Raw genomic sequence first — 18,547 nt, 5'->3', positions numbered from 1 at the left:
TTCAACCCGTCAAAATGACGGACGACCTTAAATGTTTCTGCCAACTCTTAAAAAAAAATCCGTCAATGATGGAAAATTGTCGGTTAATGTACCCTCTGCAGAAACAGAAACATAAAATATGTAAATGTTTATACAGTCTTTTTAACTTAGATTTCGTTACAAAAGACAGGCTTTGTTATCAGAAATCACCCCTCCTACTCCAGAGTCGTCACAAACAAAATATGAAATTTCGGGTTTGCTTCGGGCTCGGGCCTGCAAATCAAGTTAATTGGTCGGGCTCGGGCCGGGTCGGGTCGGCCTGGACTTTTTGGCCCGATTTTACCTCTTAATTGGCACTCACCCTCCATGAAATATTGAAAATGGGTGGCACATGCGAGCTGTAATTCCAAGCGTTGAGCCAAAATGACATTAAAAGGGGTCATTCGTGCTAATCAGAGGTGGTAAAAGTACAGATACTTATCTGAAAAAAAGTCTCGAGTACAACAATGCCTCATTGTTGGCCATGAGTGCGCGCACGTTGAAAAACGGAAAAACAGCGTGGCATGAAATGAAACAAAACGGAGAGCATCTAGATACCTGAAAAATCTTTGTCAGTAAGTTCACAAAGTATTTGTACTTCATTAAGGTCATTATTACCACTGATTCTTCTAAACGAGTGAACCTTTGCTCTTCACAGCCCTGCCATGAATGGCAAACATCTGTGAATAATTAACGCCGACCCCAAAAAAGTGGTTGAAAATTTCTTAAGGATGCGACAGGGTGACGGAAAAACTGTTCATACGGAGAAGATCATAAAGCATCAACACCATCCATCTAACATATACCGATGTTACATAAGCAACTGTACTCAGTAGAAATATCCAAACACAAGCAGGCAAATTGTTAAGGCAAAGTAAAGTTACTCGTCCAAAATTCAACGAACATGTGGGGGAAAGGAGGCCGCTTCCCCCCAACATTTGGTGACCCCGACATGATTTCGGACTGAGGTTTCAGTCAACAGACTCGGACAGAACATCGGGCGGTCAACAGATTGACAAGGTAAGGGGACAATTATCCTCTCAATTGATCTTCTGTCTGTTGGCTGAAATCGAGGTAAGGATTACGTCTTGAATTGATATTCTAATTCACTATTCTAATTCTAATAAAAGCCCTGATTAGGAAAGGACAGAGCCGACTCTTCCTACTCAGGAAACTGAGGTCTTTTGGAGTTCAGGGGTCACTCCTTAAGACTTTCTATAACTCGGTGGTGGCTTCGGCCATCCAGTATGGCATTGTCTGCTGGTCAGGCAGCATCTCGGCCCGGGACAGAAAGAGACTGGAGCGACTGGTCAGGAGGGCCAGTTCTGTCCTGGGCTGCTCTCTAGACACTCTAGAGGAGGTGGGCAACAGGAGGATGCTAGCTAAGCTAAAAGCTATGATGGACAGTCCCTCCCACCCCCTCCAGCCCGCCCTGACAGCACTAGGTAGCTCCTTCAGCCAGAGACTGTTACACCCGCGCTGCAAGAAGGAGAGATACTGACGCTCATTCCTACCGACTGCTGTCAGGCTGCTGAATAAAAAATAAAATGTGTTATCTATATATTTATATTGCACTTAATTGAACGGTATACATTGAAACTAACATTTATTTTGTGAATGCAAACACTTGGTTTTTCTTCTTTCTTCTTTCTACCCACAATCTTGCTGCTGTAGACTGTAAATTTCCCCAGTGTGGGACAAATAAAGGATATCTTATCTAAAAAGATCAATTGTGGCTGGATGAACAGTGAAATGCGCAATGGTAATCTTATTTTAGGAAAGAATATTTAAGAATATAATAATAGTAAAAGGATCGGGTGTTTTTGCGAAAAACAAAAGAATCGAACACCTTTGGAATAATGATTAGAGTACCCTTGTCTTCGATCGGGACCAGGTACTTCTGTAAAAGAGGATTGAGTGCTTTTGCTAAATTAAGGAATGTAGAGATTCGAACACGTTTGAGAGAGAGAGAAGAAGCTTTTGCTAAATTGAGGTTCAAGTAATTTTGATTGATTGTTGTTGTATCGGGAACTTTTGAGAAAATAAAGAGAATAACGAGGTTGGGACGCTTCAATTTAAAACAAATATGGAGGGAGAGTTTGTTTGGGAAAGTGAATGGTTCAATTTGCGACAAATACCAAACCATTCTGAGTGAACAGGTGAAGATGTGTGTGTGCGTGTGTTTGTGTGTAAGAGAGAGTGTGCGCTCATTTCTTGGCAACGTGATGTTTGTGAGCACATGTTTTGATGCAAGACAGGGATTAGTGTATAATATCTAACAGAAAATGCTCCCCAGCACTGAGCTAATGTGCTTTGACGCCGATACTATTTCACAGTTTTGTGTAAGTTCCGAGTGGAATTACATTCAAGCATGAGGTAACCACTTCCCCTTCTTGTATCATAAAAAACGAAGCATATTCAGCTCAAGAGAGGCAAACATTCAAACGCAACGTGCATGCCCGCGTGACAGGTTTCTACAACTGCAAGAAGGCGGGCACCTGGCACCGAAAGTACCATCGTGTGTCAGGTTGTCATTTCTAGAGGAGAGTGAAGCCATAACTGCTGCATGGAGCACAAGTTACTGCTGGCGGTTACGTCTTGGTCTAATCTGCCCTCTTTATGCATGTAGAGAGAAGACAAAGCACAAGGTAATGGCACTCTTACTGTTGATAGCAGTTCTGTCTTCAAGGTACTGTGCACATTTGAGGTCATGTTTATTTGCCACTCTATGCTGAGTTCGCATAAGCCTGTGTGACTTTCATAATGATTCATTTGATTATTTCCAAGTGGTATTTGATTTGCAATCGTTAGCATACAGGCAAAACTGATTACTTGTACGACAATTCAGTCGAAGCCTACTTTCTCTGTTTGCGTGAAGCAGTCTTGACTGGGACACTGTATAAAAGGGCAAAAGACATTGGAGCAGTATGCATGAAAGTAAGCGTTACCATCTGACATCGACTGCAGCCCGCCCTCCTCATTGGGTCCAAAGAGGAAGGGAGGTGTCTCGGCTTGATGGCAGGAAGAAGGGTGATGTGTTGATCCTCTTTGTGGTTTCGTGCTGTAAACATCGAAAGCTTCTGATTGATGACATTTTATATTCGTGTTCTTGATATCCAATTCGCAAATGATTTTTAAAGGAGAATTTGGAGCTATAATCATCATTTACATCAGTATGTACCCGACAATTGACTCGCGACCAGTCCAGCGTGTCGAATGTTGATATGGCAATCATAAAAGAAGTAATTAATTGTGTCATTGAACTATTGACCTGTGCAGTATTTGCAACAAATCATTTTTTAAAACCTTTTTTTTTCAAATTAAGAGAATGAAATTATAGTTTAAAAGGGTTATTTGTGTTTGAAACACGTGAAGCAGAGGTGTCAAACTAATTTTTGTGGAGGGCCACTTTGGAGTTACGTCTTTTCTCAGAGGGCCAAATTAATGTTTAATCATTGCATAGTATGATTACTTGTACACAACAAATTGATGGATTACTAGTTTTGAAATCCGTCAACTACTGTATTTGTTTGTTGTTTGTTCACTTATTGTTCAAGTGAGTGTAAACAGGGTCGGTTTATTGCAAAATCTCAATATTACTTATTACGCATGACAATTTGACATTTCGGAACAGATTTCAGAAAGGAACATGGAAGTTGACACACATGATCGGCTATCACAGTAAATAAAATGATGCGGCGGGCCAGATCTGGCCCCCGGGCTTTGAGTTTGACACCTGTGATGTAAAGTGATGACCAATATAGAAAACAGATGTGTTTCAGTATTGGGAGTAGAATTGTGGAAGGGACTTGGTGATGTGTTGAAGCTTTGTAGTTCTTTGTTGTGGTTTAAGAAAAAAAATAAAACAAGCAAAATAAGTCATGGTTATAGTGGCACTGAAAAAATGTAAAACAATTCAAGACTGTGATGTGAATACGTTGTGTTTATTTCCTTTTGATTTATTGAATTTCAAGGTGATTCATGGGACAGTATAAGTGCTTCAGCCTATTCTTTTTCTTCGGTTATTGATTAATACTCAAAATGTTATTTTTCTCTTTTTCCCTGTCTGTAACAATGTATATAACTGAAAAAAATCTACTACTCATTCATAATGATTTTTTAAAAATCATTTTTATGTGACAGTGGGAATGACGCTCAATACATCCCAACCAGGGCCCGCGTCCCAAGGGAACTCATCATGTGGCCACAATATGACTGAATGGGAAGAGCTCATGAACAAGTTGTACACATACTTCTACCTGTTGCTCTTCATACCAGGGCTGCTCCTCAACACCATGGCTCTGTGGTTCCTTTGCAGACACATTAGGTACACGCACACACACACACACACATAGCCCAAAGTGCAATACACTTCTCATGTTTGTTTTTTCTGTATGACAGAAAGAAGACCAAGACGGCGATCTTCATGATAAATCTGGCATTAGCAGATCTGGTTCACATCCTGTCTCTGCCTTTAAGGATTTATTATTATTTAACACACACATGGCCCTTTGGGCACAGTGTCTGCTTGCTCTGCTTCTACCTTAAGTATCTCAACATGTATGCAGCCATCGGATTTTTGGTAAGCAGCAACTGTGAGAATTGGTACTCATACACAATTTTATTTTAAGGTTACTGTAGTGCATTGCCATTAGCTTTCATTGAGGGATTGACAAGATTAAATCACATCATTCTATTGTTTTATAAGGTGTGTGTAGCCTAAAACAGCAGTTTCTAGCCTTTATAGACAAATATTACAAAAGAAAAACCTTACAGCATAGCACCACACAAATAAATCCCAAAAGAAACTGAAATAATGATCTCGGCAAAATTTTACTTGGTCCTTACTCAGTGTGAAATATTGGCCTGTTTAGTGGAACAAAATAAAGCTACCATTCTGTTGTATGCAGGCAACAGATGGCTACAACGACTAATTGTACTTTCAGCTATTTAGCGTAAGAGCATTTACTTGTTCTGTCCCTAAAAAAATTGTTGGCGTAAGTAGATGAACAAAAACACGAAGCTCCCACTAGCTAATTTAGGGACAGGCACTTATGTTTTTATGTAACAATGTGACAGAAGTGGCGAATGGCTTGCTAGCAGACACAGTTTAAGAAATAGGCAGAAAACTGTTTGTATACACACAAAAGTCCTTCAAATCAGTTAAATGTCAAAGGCATTTTAAAGTCGTCTGAGTTTGATTTGTGTTTCTTTTGATCTCAGGTGTGTATCAGCGTACAGAGGTGTGTCTTCCTGCTTGACCCCTTCTACACTCGAAAGTGGAGGAGCCGCTATGACCTCGTGATCAGTATAGTGGTGTGGCTGCTTGTTGCTCTGGCCTGCTCACCCTTCATCCTCATGCGTGCAAGCAGCAACAGCGGCACCGGCCATTCACCTCTCAAATTTAACAAGTCATCCCCTCTGAATGTCACCGTGACCCAGCAGCCCACACCTGCCTGGGTCCTGACCTCCAGTCTCAGCGCGTTGATGAATGAAACTCAAGTCCCCTGTTTTAAAGACTTGCCCATGCGTCATGTGCCCCTCTCTCTGGCGGTCACCTTAATGGTGCTCGCCGAGCTGTTTGGCTTTGTGATTCCTCTGGCTTGCATCAGTTGGAGCTCCATCTGCATCAGCTGCTCCTTTTACCAGAAAAACAACCAGATTTCAAACAAGTCGACTCTATGTCTTTCGATGCGGAGTCGACCCTCCGCTTTCACCTCCGCCGATAAGAAAGATGAGACGCAACGACCCAGTGGGGAGAAACAGCGCGCACTGCGGATGGTGCTGAGTTGCACCTTCGTCTTCCTGTTGTGCTTTGCCCCGTACCACATTAATTTCCTCCTCTATCTGATGGTGCAGCAAAACTTAGTGTCTGAGTGCGCCACCCGTTTGGCCGTGCGCCAGTTCCACCCTGTGTCCCTGTGCTTGGCCAGCCTGAGCTGCTGCCTTAACCCATTGCTCTACTACTTCCTAACAGCTGAATTCAGGTTGCACCTCAGGAGGCAAACCTCCTCTTTCACTTCCTCTTTGGTCAGCTCTCAGAATCCTGTAATGCACAGATTGTTGAGCTTTGAGAGTAGCTCTTCCAAATGAGAGGAGAGTGACCGAGCTAATTTAAAACATCGTGTCAGGGTAAAAATGAAAACATATGTATTTTTTTTTAAAATACATATGTTTCAATTCGCGACAAATACAATCCGACAATATCGATACAATGAAAATCAAGGAAGCTACTTCCAATGGAAGATACAAAATGAGTTATTGCGTACTAGACATATATTTTGCTGAAATGACAAAGATCAACATCAAGGCGAAACGACCCAAACACTCTCTGAATTTAAATCCACGCAGGGGAAGCAAATGTTCTCTCAGAAAAAGTTTCACAAGACATGGTTACACATTACAAGCAGATGTTTGAGAGTCCAAGGTTATCGCTTTCTCTGTCATTATCTAAATGGAAATGTATGTCTTCATGTGTAAATAAAGCTCTGGATTATCTACAATTTCTGGCCAAAACATTAGTTACACAATTTAATGATATCCATCACAAATGTCAGGATGTCCGGAAGGTTTCCGGACAGAATAGTCTATGAATGTAGACTCTGATTGATGTCAAAAAATATGTTTATTTACACAAAAAAGGGACGAGGCTGACAAGCTGCATAGAAGGACACTGGTAAAATAACGAGAATAAAAAGTGCTTGCAAACGGCAAGGAAACGATAAACAGAAATAGCGTGTCATTAAAGGACAAGAGGATCAATTCGCGACAAGTACAATCCGACAATATCGATACAATGAAAATCAAGGAAGCTACTTCCAATGGAAGATACAAAATGAGACAAGAGAACTATGGCGCGATAACATGGGACGTCTAGAAAACAGCACTTAAACAATGACTTGAGCAAGGCAAATGATAAGAGTCCTTAAGTCAGGCGTGGTCCTTGAGGGCTGCTTTCCTGGATGTTTTCCATCTCTCCCTGCTGCAACACACCTGATTCAAATGGTCAGGGCCATTATCAGGCCTCTGCAGAGCTTGCTGATGATCCCTTTTCTTAAGTCATGGGTGTCAAACTTGTTTTTGTCGCAGGCCACATTGTAGTTACGGTTTCCCTTGGAGGGCCGTTATGAATTTTGGGAAACCGTAAAAATGTTTACATATTACTTACACAGCGCACAACAAATTGATGAATAACTAGTTTTAAGATCAGAAGTCAAGAATAATGACTGTTATTGTGGATTACATATGACAATTTGAAATTTTGGTTCAGACTTTAGCAAGCATCATGGAACTTGACATGTGTGATTTGCTTTTGCGGGCCACATAAAATGGTGTGGCGGGCCAGATCTGGCCCCCGGGCATTGACTTTGATACTAGTGTCTTAAGTAGTCCGTGATCTGAATGAGTGAATGGGTAAGAGATGCGTAGCTGAAAGACAGGTCCACCCCTGCCACCTGCTGCTGACTAAACCGAACGGAATCATGGCAACAAAAGCTGCATTAAAAATCTACTTTCACAAAAATAATACTTGGGAATCTATAATATGTAGACCACAAGATTTGGCTGTTTTTTGTGTGTGAGTGTGTGTGTGTGTGTGTGTGTGTGTGTGTGTATTAGGCATAGGTTGATTACCGATTTTAAAAAGTCGAGATTTCAGGAAAATGGAGAACCCCGATAAAACCCACGCAGGCACGGGGAGAATATGCAAAGTCCACACAGGAAGGCCGGAGCCAGAATCCAATCCGACACCCCGGCACTGTGAGGCTGACGCGCTAACCATTCGACCACCAGGACAATATAGTCATCGATGAAAATTATATCCTGCTTTTCCAATCACTCACACATAACAGCTATTTTGTAGCGGAAAACTTGACTGACAAGAAATTTAACAGTAAAAATTGATAAAATGGTCTGTGCTGACCAGAAAGACATCTTGTGGGCCGACCACTCTGAAATTTTTAATTTTCAATACACAAATGGATACAATAAACTTCTTTCTTCTTTTTACTCACAATCTTGCTGCTGTAGACTGTAAATTTCCCCAGTGTGGGACAAATAATGGATATCTTAATCTTAATCTTAAAAAAAAAAAGAAATCATGCTGAGTAAAATATTTGAAACTGTGGTGCTCTGCACCACTGTAAACTGCAACCACAACGATGAACACATTGTTCAATAATTTCACTCTTATCTGTCTCCGTAAAGCCTCATCCTTTGACGCAGTTCTTTTTTTGAATCTCATTCCATTGTCTAAGGTGGTGACAATTCTGTGGCCAGTCGGTATAGAAATGGATTGTACAGAGCGATCTAAACTGTTTACTTCCTGTTATCATGCAAGTTGGTGACAGTTGGCAGCAGCTGCTCAAACCCATAAACTGCCTTTTCTGATACCCGCTTTCAGCACTCACTGTCTCACTCAAGTTAAAGACTGGGATCAATTGAATACTCTCAGACGCAACATATGGTGCATGCATTTCTGATTGCATCAGAAATGGCCCTTCTTCTATTATTTTCCAGCACTTTATTGTGAGATGATTTCTGTTTCAAAACAAAAAACTGAAAGAATGGTGGAGAAAATGTTCGTTCATTTTTGATTTCCATTTCTCCGAGTTTGACAGTTGAAAATCTATTAACGTGTATTTTTAAAAACGTGCCCTTGAACAATGTGTTACAAATTCTTGTAAACCACACCCCCTCCTCTCACTCACAGGAAGCTCTGTGTGGGCCGAAAAAGCTTCTGGGGCAGGCAGACAAGTGAAACAAAGGCACTGAGACATAAAGAGGTCATTGTTCGATCATAGCAACAGGAAATTGTGATATCTTAACAAAAACAAGCTTCAGAACAAAGCATGAAGAATAGAACCAAAGATGGAAAGTGAGTGGATGGGATGGGATGACTGATGGTTAAGACCTTCTGCTTCCTCTCCTCGTGATGCTACAGGCCGTCAAAATGGAAGACAGATCGAGGTGAGGTGTTGTAAATGTTTTAATACGTAAACTCTTCCTGAAGAAAAGACATTTGGAGTTGACATGGATGCTTGCCGTTTGGCACAAAGGTCTCATAAGGAAAGCTTTGTTTCTCCAACGTGAGGAATGTCAGCTATGTAGAGTGGCTATGTGTGTGCGGGCACGTGCGTTCATGCATGTGCACGTGTATTTTTTTCCCGCACTTGCTCTGAATGTCACAGTGATGTCACCATGTCTCTATTTGCACATGCCCACTTGGTACAGTATACATGGAAGGACATGGGTGTTGTGTACATTTATTCTTCCCATCCATCCATCCATCCATTTTATGATTCGCTTATCTACACAACGGTAGCGGGGCATGCCGGAGCCGATTCAAGCTGTCTTTGGGCAGTAGGCGGGGGACACCTGGTTGCCAGCCAATCGCAGGGCACACACAGACGAACAACCATCGGCACTCACACTCACACCTAGGGACAATTTTAAGTGTTCAAACAGCCTGCCATGCATGTTTTTGGAATGTGGGAGGAAACCGGAGTACCCGGAAAAAACTCACGCAGGCCCGGGGAAAACATACAAACTCCACACAGGAACCCCGGAGCCGGGATTGAACCCACAACCTCTGCACTGTGCGGTCGACGTACTAACCACTGGACCACCGGGCCGCCCTTTATTCTTCCCTTAGAAAAATGATTCACTCAGTTGGCAGGTTGAATTGCATGTCTGTAGCTCCAACAGCAAGATCTTAAGCCGACGTCAGATGACACGAATGTAGCCCAACTTTTAAGCTGACAGACATTTCGCAGACAAAAGTAATGTCTCATAGATGATTTTGAGTTGTCTTGACCCATCGTAGCCCCGTGCAGTGTGACATGACTCATCAACAGTATGTGCAACTTTTCGATGCAAAGAGTTTCTCATATGACACTCTTGCCACTCAAACCACACATCTGAATACATTTGCCTTCTCTGCTGGTTTCACTCATGCCTTTTTTTTCCCTGAGATGGCTCTCACAGGCTTGCATGTGGACATGCATTTTGTTGTCGGGTGCAGAGTCGAAATTTCTGTGGCTTTGCACGCGTTGTAAATAACCACCGCAAATGCTGTTATCAGATGTGTTTTGCACACAGACTGAGATGGGTGTGAATGTACTTGTGTGTTTGCTGTGATGAAGATGAAGTCTTTTTGCGTCAACAGGGTGTCTTCAGTGCAACACACACTAGCAGTAGGTTGACCGCCGGACGCACGCACCATGCTTTCAAGCTTTCGGATGTAAGTACGTGATCACAAACAAACAGATGCATGATTCTGATGGAGATGTTTTGCCTTAATGGTGTGGGAGGATTCCAGGGTCAAGATTTGCTTTCTTCAATCATCGCATCGTGAAACCAAACTGAAGTTGATTCACCCTTTTCTCCCCTACCAGGACAGCCCAGGATTGCTTTTTGAATGCTGACTTTTTTTTTCATTGAACTAAGAAGCTATTTTTTTTTTCTGTGATACTTCTGAGGACTGGATTGATGGCTACAAGTCTGACTTCCTCCTCAAAATGAGGGCTGCCATGGACCCACCTATCAGTGGACGACGGCCAACGTGCCTGACACAAGCTCAGAATTGATCCACCACGCCCAATTGGCACCGCAGGGAATAAGATAAGAAGAAGAAGAACAATGAATAGCAGTTGCCAAAACGTTGTGGAGCTGCAGATGTATCAGCACTGTGTGTATGCAGTGGTGTACAGTGTCATCCTTGTGCCAGGCTTGCTGGGGAACATACTGGCATTATGGGTGTTCAGGGTTTACGTTAAAGAAACTAAGAAGGCGGTGGTGTTCATGATGAATCTGGCTGTGGCTGACCTGATGCAGGTACAGTTCTATTCACATATCCTCCTGACTACCAGGAAAAAAAATGTCCAAGCACATTTATTTTGAAATTCCCCAATCTATGTGAAGTAATTGGACTACTCCAAAAGAAATTTTTGAAATCCCACTACATTTTTTAAACAGGCTCAAATACACTTAAAACAACTCAAAGAACACTTTAACGTGTTCATAAAAGTCTTATAATTAAAATGCCAACAGCATTTCGAGACAAAATGTGTTTGATAAGGTATTACTTTTCCTCTTCCCATAAAAAGTGCTTGCACTGAGGGAAGCCATTTTCTTACTTTTTCTAACCCCTACAAATTTGGTATCATTGGAAAGCACTGAATGTCCTCTTTAGAGTAACAAAATGAGTTAATGCGATTGGATGCACTGGGTGGGAGATATTTAGGTTCACAAATGTCTTCTACAGAGGACAAATTTGAACTACTGGTAGTCAGGAGGATATAATAATTTCTCCATCTTTCTTCTTCTCAATCTATCGATTTTTAAAAATGAATTTAGAAATGACATTCCTTGCACGTGCCAAAGCAATGCAGTGACTCAACAAATTGTAATACACATTAAAATGAATCATTTAATTTCATCCGTGACTTTGTTTTGAGATTGATGGTGGGACGCAATTTCAAACTGTGAGGTGCTCTATGTTGAGATGATCGCAGCAGTCTTTAAGTGTGGGTTCTGTCACAAATGAACACATAGGCTTCTAAAAAGTAATATTCGAAAATTATAATCATGAACAACAACGATAGCCCATTTTTGAGCTTCATCCAGCAATAATCTCTTCATTTTCTACCTCTTACATATGATCCATGATTATTCTGACCTCTCCTACCCTTATTTCCAGGTTCTTTCCCTGCCTCTGAGGATCTACTATTACCTGAACAACAGCTGGCCCTTTGGTCATGCTCTCTGTATGATATGTTTCTATCTGAAGTACGTCAACATGTACGCTTCCATCTACTTCCTGGTGTGTGTGAGCGTGCGCCGTTGCGAACTCATTATGCGACCGCTGAGATACAACGCCTCCAGGAAAAAGGTGGACGCGGTTGTGTGCACCCTGGGGTGGCTCTTGGTCTGCCTGGGCTGCCTGGCCTTCCCTCTGCTAAGAAACCCGGACTCCGATGAGGACCTCGTGGCCTCAGGGCTCAGCCCCACCCGTCCTCAAACCGACACGGTGTGTTTCTCAGAGCTGCCCATGCAGATGGTCACTGCCTCAGCAGCCTGGCTGATCTTAATCATCGCCGAACTCCTCGGTTTCATCATCCCCTTCACCCTGGTGCTTGCCTGCACCTACCTGACCGCCGGGAGCCTTCGGATGAAGACATCCGGGGCCATTCCCGACCAGGGGGAGAAGCGGAGGGCTTTGAGGATGGTGCTAAGTTGCACCGCGGTCTTCTTAGTGTGCTTTGTGCCTTATCACATCACTATGCCGCTGGACTTCTTGGCGAAGGCCAACACGTTGAGCAGCTGCACTCTTCGGGCCCTGATCCTGATATGTCACCCTGTGGCACTCTGCTTGGCGAGCCTAAACTGCAGCCTGGATCCGATTATGTATTACTTCACAACAAATGAGTTCTGGAGGCGACTGAGCAAGCCAGAAGTGTGATTTCAAGCAGGTGAATCTCTCAAGGGGTGGACTTGGTGTTCATGACTTTTTGTTGAAGGAGCAGTAAAGTCCCGTGATGTTGCCACTTTGAAGAAGGTATATGTAATCTACATCCAAAATCAAATGTGAAACATGTCTTGACACTGTTCAGAACGGAGATGAGTGTATTTCTTTTTAAACTTGCCTATTTGTGGTGACGAGATATCCGTTGTGATTTTGAAGGAGACTATCAGGAAATAGATGCATGCACCCTAAACTGGCTTCTCTTATAAATGCAATATAAAACAAACACACAACGCTTCTTTAATTCGCACAACGATGACAAGAAAACACATGAAATGAATGTTAAATTCATCTTTAATCACCAAACAAATTGAGATCAGTTCAATGGCTGTACACGTGGATCTAATATTCATGTATTGCGTTAAAGACATGGGCAAACATTTCCAAGCACATTTCATGTATGATTGTCTTTCTGGACAGGCATCATAGAAGGACACCATTGATTGAAAATAGCCGGGACCTCTTACTCTCACAGTCCAGGGCAACAGTAAAAAGAATACTGTACTTGTCTTTAAAAATAATATTTTTGGGAGGAATTCAAAAAAATAATATTTGGGGAAAAAATAAACACAATTCTATTTTTTTCCCACCATTTTACAACACAAATAAGAACTCAAATTATCACCATAAACTATATGCTTGAATGTTGAGGACTTTAAACACAAATGAAGTTAAACACACATGGTCACATACAGAGCTACACTGTTCTCACGTACGTTCTCATTAAATAAACATTATATTACGCAGGACAACAGAGACTTTAGGGAAGTGGCTTCTGGGTTTGTGCTGTGTAAAGACGGCCGACACTGCAACATTTCCAAGGTGATGGGTGCTATCATACTACCACATAACATAACCCACAACAGTAAACTGTACATCTCATGAGTAGACAAAAGCTGTTCTACGACTCTTTCTGAACGTGTGTGACAGTGGAGCTGCAGGCCAGCACGTACTTGTATGCTGTGATACAGATATTGAAAATGAGAAGCCGAACAAGGAGGTTGGAGACAGCTACAGACACTAAAAAGAGGAATCAAAGGTTTTGTAAATCTTCAGTTAACTGGATGATGCAGTTTTTTTTGGTAGCACAACACTACAGGCTAATAGCTGAAAGATAAGACCAATAAAAGGTTTAAGGGACCGTAGCAGAGGAGACTAAAACACATCACTGAGGGTTAAAGCGGGGAATGCAAACCAAACAATGGAGCTGCACTGAAATAACGACTGTAACTTTTCAGTTGAACTTGGTTTCCTCTGCCTCCTACTCCGACCAACTCCTCTCTGCCTCCGTTGCTCGGGCTATCGCCATCGCATTTGGACCACGCTCCCATCAGGCCTTGCAGATCCGAGTCTCCGTTACAAACTTGTTTTCAAAGTGATGGAAGGTGAGGCACTCCTCTGCTGAGCGCTTCTGGATGCCTCCATCTGGCAGACACAAAGAAGTTAATCTCTTCTTTTGTGTCACCTTCAGAGTGACAGGTTTAGACATGCTGACCTACTGCAAAATCCTCCTTCCTCAATGTTATGAACACATTTGTGAAAAGCGTACAAAAATGATGCCGATATCTAACATACTAGAATGAGGTTAGTGGTCAGTGGTTGCATAGTAACAGACGAAGCACCTGGTTCAGGTTTAACACAATCACTGTATTTTCCGCATTATAAGGTGCAGCTAAAAGCATTCAATTTTCTCAAAAGCCGACACTGCGCCTTGTAATATGATTTGCCTTAAATACGAATCAATATTCAGATTTTTGGACCTAGTATTTTAAATGTTCAATCAAGCGCATTATTACAGCTGCAGGTGTTGTGAAGGCTCTTTAAAAATAAAGGTGTATTGTATTGTATTCCCTTTAGCGTAGCTTCCTCAAGTGGATGCCTAACGCAACCGCAGCCACTATTGTAGCTTCTATTCTATGCGCCTCATAATGCCGCGCACCTCATATATGTAAACAGTTTTAAAATAGGCTATTCGTTGAGGGTGCGCCTTATACTGCCTTATAGTGTGGAAAATACGGGTAGTTTGCTTGGTTATTTAGTTTGCCCCACCTCTGGAGCTGATGTAGAGAAACATCAATATTATTATGACTCTCCCACAACTGACAAAGGAGCACGAATAAATGGCAAACTGGTGGGAATGAAAAAAATAAAAAGCGAAGTAACCTTGTTAAAAAAAAATAGACTTTCTTAATGTCAAAAGAAATGGTTAGGGGCAGACCTGGTAGGCTGGCACGGCGCTCCATTCTGTAGGTTTCTTTGCCAGCGCACAGTCTGCGGATGTAGAAGCCAAGAGGCTTGATGTCATCAATGCGCTCGGTCACCACAAGGTCCTCTTGCACCAGGTAGCTGTGGTACGAGCCAGACTGAGACACAATCACAGGAAATTGGATTAACTTCTCATACATACCACACAATCTGAATTTATAGAGCACACCACTTTTTTTCTTAAAATTAACACTAGAAATTATGTGACAATTACACTTTATATCTTGGATCTGGATTTCCTCATGAATACATAGAAATTGGGTCTACGAGTGGCCAAATTGTTAAAGTGTAAAAGTTTTGGATATATATATATATATATATATATACTGTATATATATGATTGAAAGAGTCAAATATATTTTCGGCAATGTTTGAGATGTACAATACTTACGTATATGAGCATGTTGCAAATTAAGCTTAGACCTATAATATGCACTCGTGTTCTGGAATTAATAAATCTAGTAAAGTAAAAAACAAACAAGAGAAAAAATATAACACATTCAAGCCTACAAAGCGCACACACATCAGCACACCATTTGCCTTTTTTTAAGTGGCCAGGCAATCTAATGCTGATTCTAAATCCCTGGATTATCCTACCTTTTTTTTTGTGACTGTGCCGCAGTCAGTGCACTTGACTGCCATTTGTTCGCCATGAGACTCACCATCAGCTGTGAGAAGAGGTCAATGAGGTCTTGAGGAGGCAGCACCACCGACGTGTTAAGCGGAATCACAAAGCACGTCCTCAGAGTCAAATCCAAATATGCAGTGAGCTTCTGCTCACACAAACACACACACACATACATCAGAACAGATTGCAAAATGCATCCACAGCCCTTCCGTGCATGAGTTGTACCCCTCGCTCACCCTGTTGAAGTCATGGAGGATGTAAGCGGGTTCTCCGGGCCTGAAACGGGGAGGCGGGACGCTGATGACAGCCATGCTGTCAGTAATTTCTACCTCTTCCTCCACCCGTGGGAGATAGTAAGGCTGTCTCTCTGTATCGCCAACGGTTGACATGTCGCTGAACTGCATGGTACCGTGATACAGCCTCTGGAACGACATAGGCAAGCGCAAAATTTAACTCTAAGATGCACAAAAGATGTTCACCTTAACTAGGGGATGCAGATTAAAATCTTCACAAAGTATCTGAGGGAAGGCTTGTACAGACTTGTACAGTCTTTTGTCCACTTAACTGCTCCACGATAACGTTGAAAAGAGTGCCATCAACTCGTTGCGAATCACATTTTTGCCGTTCACGTCAGCAGCGGGTGATTGCACTGAAAGAAATTAGTCTGTCGCCTGAATTTGTTATATATATATATATATATATATGTTTACAAATGTTCATCTTTAGCGAGTGAGGGAGAACCAATGACGGGCAAGAAAGGGCAGACAGGCAAGATTTCTTTTTTTTTCTGACAGGGAGGATTGTCAGGCAACAGTGGCTGACCTCTTGTGTTCTAAAGTGTATGTTCTGGATACATTTGTATTTGGAGGTGTCCATTGTCACTGAATATAGATGACTGCAGTGCAAAGCATTCTCTTCTCCTGAGGTTTTTCAAAATGATGGTAACCGCACTGAAAATCGTCAGCGGCTAGTCAAATGTCAAACTCCACTTTCATCACAATCGTGCTGACCTCAAAAAGTCTGAAGACACGTAACCCCTGAACCGCAGTGTCTGTAAATATCACTGAGGAAATGCAGATGAAGAGGAATTAGACAGAGACACTGTTATTTTGAAACTGGGGTGAAGTAAATGCAGGTGACCTGTGTGTGTATCTACAGTATGAGTTTCGAAATGAAAATATCCAACTTTATTCGACTAAAATTTCAACTTTAATCTCATACTATGTATTTTTTTCACTGTGGCCCCAATACTGTGCTCTTTCGTAATTAGTCACGAGGGGGAGCCAAAGCACATACACTGTAATGGCATTAAACTCAGCACATCTTATTCGTATATGTCTGTTTCGCAACCGTTCGTGAGTCTAAGCACACATCCAACATTAGAAAAATATGACGGCACACCAAACAACACTAATGTGGCGCAGCACGGTTGCTGTATTACACACATACGACCACCGCACAGTAACAACAGACAGACGGATAGACGGACAGATCGACAAATACAATGATAGAGATACCTTCGGAGTAAAATAGCGATAGAGACATGCTCCCCCGACGATGAGTCCACTTAGGATGAAGGCGATACCCAGCAGCGTGACCAAACAACGACCTGTGGAGCCTGCGATGCCCACCGGAGCAGCGGCGAGCTCGGGGTCCTACACACACGGAAATGAGGCACGCATGTTATTCGTTGTGGAAGTAGGCACGCATGCACGAAAACGTTGCCTTCTAATCGTCAAGGACGAAATGCGCTGAGTGCAAATACTTGTTTGCAAGGGCTGGAAAGGCAACGGGCCGAGTGCGTGCAGCGGTCGGCGCAGGCCTGCTAACAGTGTTTATTTACTACGCACGCACTATCGCTCACCTTCACAATAGGCTCCTTGACGAGAGCTTTCTGCGCCAGAGCCGGGTTGAAAGCGATCTTTACCATCGCGCCACAAGCACGTTGTATTCCAAAAAGAAGAAAGAAATGGGTGTTGAGCGCCTGTGCCGAACGGTTGTACTGGAGTGTTAATTCTCAACAGCTCAACTCAGTGACGCACTTTGCAGGCTGAGGCTGGATTTATCGAGCACTTCCGGTGTCCGCGGCCGTCTGGGATTAAAAATGGCACCTAAAACGATTCCTTTTAATTTCACAATGCAAACATGCATAAAAGCGGTGTGCTGCTAATTTCAACAATTTTCGTGATATTCGTCGTCGAACCAGCAAACCATTTGCCTCGTCCGTTGTGTTTTATGTCGTATTACAGTAATAGGGTTTGTATTGTGGGATGTTGCATTTGGCGCCATCACGTGGCTTCCAGTGAAAACGTTTAACCCCCCCCCCCCCTCCTCAAAAGAAAAAAAAGGCAGCTCTGCCCTCGCAGTGATTCTAAATAGGCAAAGGAAGGCTCGTATCACACAAGAAACATACCATTTTTTGTTCATTTGTCGCACTGGTTCGACCGGGGGTCGGCAACCTTTTACAATCAGTTTCACTCGGTTTCGACCCGGTTCCCACAGAAAACACAACACTGGGAGCCGCAAACACTTTTTGACATCTAAAACGACGACGTAAGCCTTCATATATACGCGTCTAATTATTTTTGCCTCATAATATTTTTCTCATATAAATGAGGAAAGTTGCTGCATTGCAGTGTTTTTTTCATGTGAGTACTGTATGTACTTTCCAAAAACATGAAAACTGTCGTTTTTTTACAATACTGTAATTCCACACAGAAGTTCGGATTCCCATGATTTGCCATTGCAGCGACTGAAACAAAAAATAAATTACAAAAAGTCACTTCTTTTAGAAACTCATACTGTAGATCCACAGATTTTGAAAACCATTAAGTCTGACACAGCATCCTTGCATGATGCTGTTGAACCTACAACTGCTAATTACACATTCTGTTTCCCTAAAGCAGAAATGCACACAACGAAAAAAAAAGTTAATCGAGCACTGTAATGAATTTAAACAACCACTCAGTGAGAATAATACCGCCTATTCATCACTATGAATACTTCACTCTGTAAATTGACCCGGCAAAAGTGCTGTCTCCCACAGGCTGGCCACGACTTCTCAGTGTGCTTGCTGCCCAAAGAAACAGCTTTCACTGCACTGTGTGGAACCA

The 18,547-nt window shown here is 42.3% G+C and overlaps 3 protein-coding genes across 5 annotated transcripts; 2 read left to right on the top strand and 1 right to left on the bottom strand.

Annotated features, from left to right (window-relative positions):
- Positions 1-2,464: 2,464 nt before the first annotated feature.
- Positions 2,465-6,521, top strand: p2ry10 (P2Y receptor family member 10). 2 transcript variants are annotated; one of them, XM_086099491.1, is made up of 4 exons: positions 2,465-2,666; positions 4,192-4,345; positions 4,420-4,600; positions 5,242-6,521. In XM_086099491.1, exons 2-4 carry the CDS (start codon positions 4,230-4,232, stop codon positions 6,109-6,111), a joined length of 1,167 nt encoding a protein of 388 aa, XP_085955617.1. In that variant the 5' UTR covers positions 2,465-2,666; positions 4,192-4,229; the 3' UTR covers positions 6,112-6,521. The 2 variants fall into 2 exon arrangements, with proteins under 2 accessions (XP_085955617.1, XP_085955608.1); XM_086099482.1 differs by having other exon boundaries at positions 4,162-4,345.
- Positions 6,522-8,750: 2,229 nt separating this feature from the next.
- gpr174 (G protein-coupled receptor 174) lies at positions 8,751-12,767 on the top strand. Of its 2 annotated transcripts, none has more exons than XM_086099503.1 (4): positions 8,751-8,985; positions 10,184-10,258; positions 10,413-10,851; positions 11,717-12,767. In XM_086099503.1, exons 3-4 carry the CDS (start codon positions 10,657-10,659, stop codon positions 12,476-12,478), a joined length of 957 nt encoding a protein of 318 aa, XP_085955629.1. In that variant the 5' UTR covers positions 8,751-8,985; positions 10,184-10,258; positions 10,413-10,656; the 3' UTR covers positions 12,479-12,767. The 2 variants fall into 2 exon arrangements, with proteins under 2 accessions (XP_085955629.1, XP_085955637.1); XM_086099511.1 differs by having other exon boundaries at positions 10,184-10,262.
- Positions 12,768-12,817: 50 nt separating this feature from the next.
- On the bottom strand, positions 12,818-17,507 carry LOC147208695 (integral membrane protein 2A-like). Its single transcript, XM_086099523.1, has 6 exons — positions 17,299-17,507; positions 16,952-17,089; positions 15,671-15,856; positions 15,469-15,579; positions 14,760-14,904; positions 12,818-13,966 (listed from the first exon to the last, which is right to left on the bottom strand). The coding sequence occupies exons 1-6, from the start codon at positions 17,362-17,364 to the stop codon at positions 13,872-13,874; spliced, it is 741 nt and encodes a 246-aa protein (XP_085955649.1). The 5' UTR covers positions 17,365-17,507; the 3' UTR covers positions 12,818-13,871.
- Between the last annotated feature and the right edge of the window lie 1,040 nt (positions 17,508-18,547).

The sequence above is a fragment of the Hippocampus guttulatus genome, chromosome 2, assembly GCF_054856545.1.
Source record: "Hippocampus guttulatus isolate MCC_2025c chromosome 2, RoL_Hgut_1.0, whole genome shotgun sequence".
Classification (NCBI taxonomy): domain Eukaryota; kingdom Metazoa; phylum Chordata; class Actinopteri; order Syngnathiformes; family Syngnathidae; genus Hippocampus; species Hippocampus guttulatus.
The sequence above is the reverse complement of the archived record's forward strand: the minus strand, read 5'-3'. Positions and strand labels throughout refer to the sequence as shown.

Coding starts and splice junctions, on each gene's coding strand:
- p2ry10 (XM_086099482.1), top strand. CDS start 4,167: ATGACGCTCAATACATCCCAACCAGGGCCCGCGTCCCAAGGGAACTCA. Junction 4,346..4,419: donor TTCCTTTGCAGACACATTAG/GTACACGCACAC, acceptor TCTGTATGACAG/AAAGAAGACCAAGACGGCGA. Junction 4,601..5,241: donor ATGCAGCCATCGGATTTTTG/GTAAGCAGCAAC, acceptor TTTTGATCTCAG/GTGTGTATCAGCGTACAGAG.
- gpr174 (XM_086099503.1), top strand. CDS start 10,657: ATGAATAGCAGTTGCCAAAACGTTGTGGAGCTGCAGATGTATCAGCAC. Junction 10,852..11,716: donor CTGTGGCTGACCTGATGCAG/GTACAGTTCTAT, acceptor CCTTATTTCCAG/GTTCTTTCCCTGCCTCTGAG.
- LOC147208695 (XM_086099523.1), bottom strand. CDS start 17,364: ATGGTAAAGATCGCTTTCAACCCGGCTCTGGCGCAGAAAGCTCTCGTC. Junction 14,905..15,468: donor ACCTCTTCTCACAGCTGATG/GTGAGTCTCATG, acceptor ATTGTGTCTCAG/TCTGGCTCGTACCACAGCTA. Junction 13,967..14,759: donor GCGCCGTGCCAGCCTACCAG/GTCTGCCCCTAA, acceptor TGTGTCTGCCAG/ATGGAGGCATCCAGAAGCGC.